The sequence below is a fragment of the Hypomesus nipponensis genome, chromosome 27, assembly GCF_054491055.1.
Source record: "Hypomesus nipponensis isolate SF chromosome 27, ASM5449105v1, whole genome shotgun sequence".
Taxonomy (NCBI): Eukaryota; Metazoa; Chordata; class Actinopteri; order Osmeriformes; family Osmeridae; genus Hypomesus; species Hypomesus nipponensis.
The window spans coordinates 915,542-923,137 of record NC_140387.1 but is presented as its reverse complement, the minus strand read 5'-3'; the positions used below and the strand labels follow the sequence as shown (position 1 = coordinate 923,137).

The 7,596-nt window shown below is 49.9% G+C and overlaps 1 protein-coding gene across 2 annotated transcripts; it reads left to right on the top strand.

Annotated features, from left to right (window-relative positions):
- The first annotated feature begins 270 nt into the window (after positions 1-270).
- Positions 271-4,680, top strand: zfand5b (zinc finger, AN1-type domain 5b). 2 transcript variants are annotated; one of them, XM_084693269.1, is made up of 6 exons: positions 271-453; positions 2,716-2,894; positions 3,003-3,105; positions 3,349-3,461; positions 3,775-3,885; positions 4,351-4,680. In XM_084693269.1, exons 2-6 carry the CDS (start codon positions 2,738-2,740, stop codon positions 4,497-4,499), a joined length of 633 nt encoding a protein of 210 aa, XP_084549395.1. In that variant the 5' UTR covers positions 271-453; positions 2,716-2,737; the 3' UTR covers positions 4,500-4,680. The 2 variants fall into 2 exon arrangements, with proteins under 2 accessions (XP_084549395.1, XP_084549394.1); XM_084693268.1 differs by having other exon boundaries at positions 3,772-3,885; positions 4,351-4,679.
- Positions 4,681-7,596: the final 2,916 nt, after the last annotated feature.

Below are 7,596 nucleotides of genomic sequence, written 5' to 3'. Positions count from 1 at the left end.
GTGTCCCATCTCCGAAAGTAAACATGGTGGCAGGTGACAAATGATAGAAGTTACGTGTTGACAACTCAAATTCGCTGATTTCCAAATAATGCATGTGCATCTTATCCCTAGCGATCTGTGAACACATCGGTTTGTAGACCGGTTACCCGAGATGGGCACACTCTCCAGCAACCCCCCCCCCCCCCGCATCCCGTCCTATAGGAGGGTCACACTTTCCGTGACGTGTATTTGCCCCTCCTCCTAGAAAAAGACGCCAACAAAAGCAGTCTATGGACAACAGACAGTAGCGCAGCGAGACAGCTGGTGGGATAAGCCCTCGGCCTCTCAACCCTTCAATATATTTATAGCTGCCATTAATAAAAGGGAGATTCCAGGAGTTTAGGTTCCAGAGACGAATCCACTATAGTGCAAAAACGATTTGCTACAGTGCTGTGTAATCAACATTAATTAAAGGTAAGAATTTAGATAACAAGCGAACTAACTTTTTTTTTTTTTATCTACTACAGTGGCTACGGACATTCGCTATGTAGCCTAATAGCTAACATGGGCAACATTCAACTAGCTTGCATCACTTAACGGGTGAAACGTTTCCGAGCAATAGCATGTCGCAAGCCTTTACTGTACTGAAAGGGTCGTTGGAGCTACGCTGTTTCTGAAGTCCATTATTTGATTAGTGTATGTGAATAACCCATAAAAGTTACTTTGGAACTAATTTCCTTCTAGATAAATAGCCCGAGGCACCCTTACTCAATTCTAACAACGTAAGCTAGCTTGCTAGTGCTAGGGGCTAGCACTAGCAAGCTGTTTTAAAAATCTTTCTTGGCGAGCTAGCTCTCGATGGCGTGATAACGTCTTTATATAGTGAAAGTTAAAAGAATGATCCTAAATGTTTTGTGATGTTGGTCTCAAGGTTCGTTGCTAACCATTACAGTGTATCATACGTGTCAACTTTTTGTTGTAAACAACAGGAAGAATAACGACTGTAGCCGTGAACAAAGAACAGCCAGACAAAGCGCTAGCTAGCTAGAGTACGGCGACCCCGTCCTTAAGCTAACCAGACCTAATCACACGCGCTAACGTTGACTCCCGAACAAACTGCCCAACAAATTCGTTATTTTCAGTCAATCTAACGTTGGGAATAGCTCGCATTGTCGAAGTAAGCCCCAGTCCATCTTTTAACGACGAATTCGGGATAGTAGTGTTTGCGAATGTGTCCAGCTAGCCTAGCATGACACAGTGGATTTAAAGAGCAATACTGTAGTTGACTAGGCCCTTCTCCTCCACTGACACAGGTTTGTTTGTCAATGTCGACGACCCTGCTGCTAGTAGCTAGTTACCTTTATATGGACATGTTTTATGGAAATGGACAACCGCATGTATTGCTCACTAACGTTGGCTAATCGTAAACTCTGGTCAGTTTATGTGGATTGTGTTTGAACGCTGTGTGTTTGACAGTTGGAGGTAGTTGGGTTAGACGTGTTTTTATACCCGTTACTATCATTGGGAGTCGCCCTTGTCTTAGTGCGAAGTAAACAACGAACGAGTCCACCCATCTCTGATTTATACCGCTCCGTGCTGCTTAATGTGATGTAACCCGAACCTTCACGGGGTTCCAGGTTCGCCTATAAATAGCGACCACCGCGTCCCACACCCAGCCATGTTCTGCCCCGACCAAGGCAGCTCGCGAGGTTGTGTGAGTGTGCCTTTGAGATCAGCGTGTCACATTGCACCCTTGTGACAGGGTGGAAGCTAATACGCCAAGTCCATGTGAGACCGAGGCAGCAAGGAACGCCGCAGTCAGCAGGCGTACACGTGACGGGGCAGCTAGCGGAGCCTTTCCAGGGAAAGACTCTGACGCACTTAACTAGAAAGCGTGGCCTTGCGTGTTGACTTGAGTCTGTTGTGTACAGTTCCTCGGCTGGGGGCCCCCTTGTTAATGTCAGAGCCGTGTGCCCGGTTAAAGGGCCTCGTGTTTTGGGGTTGTTCTGGGTTGTCAACACGCACTGTTTAAAGCTAAAAGGCATGTCAGTCGCGCATGTGCGCGTGCAATGCCCGTCTTTGTGCGGCTGGTATCAAGAGTAATTATCTGAACAGAACGTTTTGCCGCTCTATACCGGTGTCTCTTACCTTGCCGTCGTGTTTGTCTCCTACTGTGATAACGAGCCGGTGAGGTAACCAGAGTGACTCGTTCCCTCTCGTCACCGTCGCAATTAATGATTAAAGAAGTCTGTTTGCGCATCTCCACCCCCCCCCACCCCAAAATAAAAACTTATCTAAAACCTCTTATCTGTTGACGCTGTCGCCTATAAAAACACAGTTAACGGTGGCGACTGACTTATAAAAGTATAGGTCTTCTTATCCAACGCGAACGTGAAGTTCTAACTGAAAGTTAACTGTTCTTGCGGTAAACAGGCCTTGTGATACGGCGACCTGGGTGAGCGGGTTCAGCTAAGTTGAACATGAATAGATTGTGTGATCTCGGAGATCGCTGCCAGCGCTGCCTGGCGATTATTAGACCACCGTCCTGCTCAGGCCAGTTTTAATGTCTGGCTGCATGTAATCAGTAGAACTTTACTGCTCATTCATCACTGGGTGACTCCCCTTTCTGACTGCATAGAGGACTTCTGTCTGTGACTGTTTAGTTTATCTCTCTCACCTTCTCCTTTTCTTTTCTCGATTTGTAACGCTACTTCCTGGTTGTGTGTTTGCGTCCAGGACCAGTCACCACCTAGCAGAGATGGCCCAGGAGACCAATCAGAGCCAAGTGCCCATGCTCTGCACCATGGGCTGCGGTTTCTACGGCAACCCCCGGACCAGCGGCATGTGCTCAGTGTGTTACAAGGAGCACCTGACCAGACAGAACAACGGGGGCGTGAGCCCCCTCAGTGCCATGGGTGAGACCCCCCGGCCCCCACAGGCCCCGCTCCCTTTGTAGACATTATTTATGCTGAATATCCTTGTCTGAAGTGCTTGTAGCTGAACTACAGGTGTTTGTCCACCAGGTGGCAGCACGTCCAGCAGCCCCACGGCCGAGGCTGCAGCCTTCCAGAGAATAGAGGCCACCCTGAACAACGCTGTGGCTGCCGCTGCTGCAGAGGCCGCGAGGTGAGGGGGGGGAGGGGAGAGGCTGTCAGGTGAGGGGGGAGACGCTGCGGCCGGTGGGGGGGTGGGGGGGGCAGTTGGTGGTAGTGAAGGGTGCCCGGGGGATGTTTAGAGTTGGGCCCCTAGTCTGCTCCCTGCGCTGGGGACACCAGTCTGGCCCTCCTGGTCTCAGACTAGCTCTCCTGTCAGGAAGGGGGCCGTTTGGTGACACGTCTCTCTATCTCTTTCTCTCTCTCCGCCCTGTAGTGGAGCTGCCGCTGCGGCTGCCGCATCACTTCCTGTCACCCAGCAGATGACGGAGATGAGCATTTCCTGTGAGGACGAGGCGTCGTCGCCCGCAGCAGAACTGGCAGGACCTGGTGAGTGCCACAGACGAGCTGGCGGCCATGTTGGAATCTCTGCTCTTACATGGGAGGGAAGAGCATGAAGAGAGAGAGAGAGTGTGTGTGAGAATGACTGTAGATGGGGCTACACTGTGTGTGAGATTAGAGGGGTAAATTGTGTGGTACAGTGTGTGTGTGTGGCTAGATGGTGTGTATGGGGAAGACAAGATCAGATGGCTAGACTAGAACACAATGTTGTGGTACAGTGTGTGTGTGTTTGAGATTTGGAGTGCTAGATGTTGTCTCAGTGCTCTGACTGTGTGTGTGTGTGTGTGTGTGTGTCCAGTAGTGACCCAGCCCACGGCGTCAGCCTCCCCCCCAGGGGGGTTGGGCAGTGAGGAGCCCCCCAAACCCAAGAAGAACAGGTGCTTCATGTGCCGCAAGAAGGTCGGCCTGACAGGTGAGACCTGCCTCCTCTGCCCTTCTGCCTCTGCTCTCCTTCTGCCTCTTCTGCCCTTCTGCCTCTGCTCTCCTTCTGCCTCTTCTGCCCTTCTGCCTCTGCTCTCCTTCTGCCTCTTCTGCCCTTCTGCCTCTGCTCTCCTTCTGCCTCTTCTGCCTCTGCTCTCCTTCTGCCTCTGCTCTCCTTCTGCCTCTGCTCTCCTTCTGCCTCTGCTCTCCTTCTGCCTCTGCTCTCCTTCTGCCTCTGCTCTCCTTCTGCCTCTGCTCTCCTTCTGCCTCTTCTGCCTCTGCTCTCCTTCTGCCTCTGCTCTCCTTCTGCCTCCTCTGCCCTTCTGCCTCTGCTCTCCTTCTGCCTCTGTTATCCTGCTGCACAGCCCCCAGGAACCACTCTCTCTAACTGCTCAGCAGAACTGTGTCATAACTGTGTGTGTGACCCAGTGTCTGACGCAGTCTCCCCCCTCCCCAGGGTTTGACTGTCGCTGTGGTAACCTGTTCTGCGGGCTGCACCGGTACTCCGACAAGCACAGCTGTCCCTACGACTACAAGGCCGAGGCGGCTGCCAAGATCCGCAAGGAGAACCCTGTGGTGGTGGCAGACAAGATCCAGAGAATATAAGACTCTGTGTGTCTCCTCCACGGAGCGCTCACCCTCAGCAGGCTGCAGCTTCACTGGCCTGGAACAAACATGGACTCGCTCTCAACCTGCGTTTTCTAAAGGACTAGATTTTTTAAATGACCGTTGGTGGGTCGGGGAACAAGAGCGGTCAGGGGGAGGGGGGGGAGGGGAGGGGAGGGGAGGGGGGTGTTATCCTGTTCTACAGTGCATGAACCATCACATCTAGCTTTTTTTTTTTCTGACAAAAAAATTGCGATTTACGAATGTTTTAAAAAGAAGAAATGCGATATAGGCAACAGGTTTTTGGGGGGAGGGGGGGGGGGGGGGTTGCTGGCATAACTATTGTTTCGGGGGGGTGGGCGGGGCCTGACGGGGTGTCTGATTTATTGTCCAATAGACGATCTGGTGTGTCGTGATTGTCATGAGTTTACTTTGTGGCTGTCTATTTCTATGTGTCAGAGTTGGGAAGAATAACGACTATAGAGAGAGAGAGAGAGGAGGAGAGGCAGGAGGAGGAGAGGGTTATGTGTCTCCTAAGGGACTGGAAGACTGTTTCAGCCCTGGCCACCTCCTCCTCTCTCCTCCAGTCTCGTCGTCACTAGCCGGCTCGTAGCAACTTGGACATATTTTTCTTTTTCGGCTCCGTCTGGAGGTCAGAGGTCGTCTTCCTCCCTCGGTGTGTCGCGGCACTGCCACCTTCCAGGAGGTCAGAGTTCACGCAGAGGAAAGACTGGAGTGATTTGTTGGTTCGCCCGACGATGAACGGGGTCTTTTAAAACAAGCTAAAGGAGAGGGCAGGGATGGTGGGAGTCTGTTATGAGGCTGGCGGGAGCAGCCATGTGGTTTCTGAGGATTACCACTTCCTGTTCGCCTGCTGTCATCCTGCCAGGGTCCACCTGTGTCATTGGGGGGGGGGGGGGGTTATTTTTTAATATATATATATATTTAGGGCATTTCTGCTTTAATGGGACAGTTACAGTGAAGGGTGACAGGAAATGTAAGGGAGGGTGGGGTAGGATATGCAGGAAATGACCCGGTCTGGTTTGGAACCAGGGTCCCTGTGTGGAGGCCTTAGCCTACATGGTACGCACACTCCTGTGGGACAGCCCTGCTCTTGTCGCTGTCCTCCTCGGCTCCTGCGCTGCTACGGCCCTCACTCACCCACGAAGAAGAAGATCTGTGATGACGTCATGGCTGATGTGGTCCATCAGGCTAGGGGAGGAGGGGGACGACAATTCCTGCTTCTGAAACTGTCACATGACCTCAACCATCCAGCCCTGTGGGTCATGTGACCCAGGGAAAACGCCCTCTCTGCTGTTGTGGCTGTTATCTCCTGCCTGGTGTGACCCAGGGAGCCAGGATGTCATGCATGGTGTGTTGTGTATCTGCAGAATGAGACAGAACTCCAGGCTGGAGGGGGTAGGCCCACTCATGTTTTTGATCAATATTTCACTTTGTTGTTGAATGTTTATTTTTATTTCATTTGTGTGTGTGTGATGAAATATATTTTCCAGTATATTGTGGAGTGTCACATGCTCAGTGTTAAACACAAGTGTCGGATGTGTGTATGCTGTTAGTATATTTGACTGAGTATTTGTGTGTGTGTATGAAAATACGTGCTTGTGTTGTGTAGACCTGATCCAGCGGACTTATTGATTTTACTAGGTTATTTTTCAATTTATTTTCATTTGTAGCGTTTTTGGTCTGGCTGCTTGGAGCTGTTGTCTTTAGGGCTGTGATATTTCACCTAATCTGTGTGTTTTCATTTTAACCCTTTATTAGTTATGCAAGTTTGTACAAACCATCTTAATATTTATGTACCGCGCATATAATCTTGTTACCCGACATTACTGCAAAATTGTATCATGTAAATAAAATTATGTACAGAGATATAGATCAAAGGAATGAAAGACTGATTCCTTTTTTCGAACATGGTCATGTTCCAGATGTGTTTGTTGCTGTTAGGTCTGATGTCATCAGCCATAATGGATACAGTTAAGGGTTTCTAAAGTATGAGATGAGGGTGAAGGAGAGTCTGATGAGAGGATGTTTAGAGTTGAATGCTCTGTTTTTGTTGTGTGTGTGTGTGTGTGTGGGATCTTAAGGGATTACACACCTTTTAGGGATTCTAGTGTTTCTATATGGATCGACCGGAAACAGCTTACAGCGTCTGACTGGTGTTTCTCCGCTACTTGGAGCTGTCTGGTTGTGGTGTTTCTACAGTACATGAGTTGTCTGAATAGACTGGTTTATGTGCATATGTGGTGTTTCTGTTTGTGGTGTTTCCTCAGCAGTGTCTGTGTTTGTCCGGAAACAGGAAACACGATCGGATGCAGGAAGACCACGACTCATGAAACTATCACCCACTCTACTGCGCTACCAAATATATGTTTAGACACCCGGAGGCTTGTTCTCTGGCTCTCTCTCCCCTCTCACTGCCTAACTCTCTCTCCCTCTCTCAGCTGTCCACCCATAGGTCAGACACACGGTCACCATGGTAACCCCAGCCAGCGATGGCTCAGCGTGGGGGGGGGGGGCTCTGGGTGATCAGAGAGATGCCTACTGGGAGACTGAGTTTTGTTTCCATAGTTGCATTTTTCAATTGAAACATTTTTCAATACCTATTAATAGAAGCAGGATGTTTTGTCAATTTAAAACGACTGAATGGACTACGGACATTCAAGCTCTCTTTCACCCGGTAGTCAAAATGTGGAACTTTAGTGTCCCGGTTTCTTTGCCCCCAGGAAAAGAACATTTAGAAGATGTTAACCCTCGTGCTGCCTTCGGGTCACAAGGACCCATCGTTGTGCTGAGACAACTTTACCTCATACAAAAATAAAGTGAACTCACAGCCCAACGGTTAAAAGAAAATGCTTCACTTTATTTTTGTTATGAGGTAAAGTTGTCGCAACACGTGTGGGGGCGGGGGAGGGTCACAAAGACCCGAAGATAACACAAGGGTTAAGGGCCGTGCTCGTAGCCCAGGCCTGAGTGTTTGTGACCGCGTGCAGATTATCTGTCAACACACAGACCATCCTGAACATGAGGATCCTGCCTCTGTTATTCCTGGCTGTGAGTAAAGTCAAGGATGGGAGAC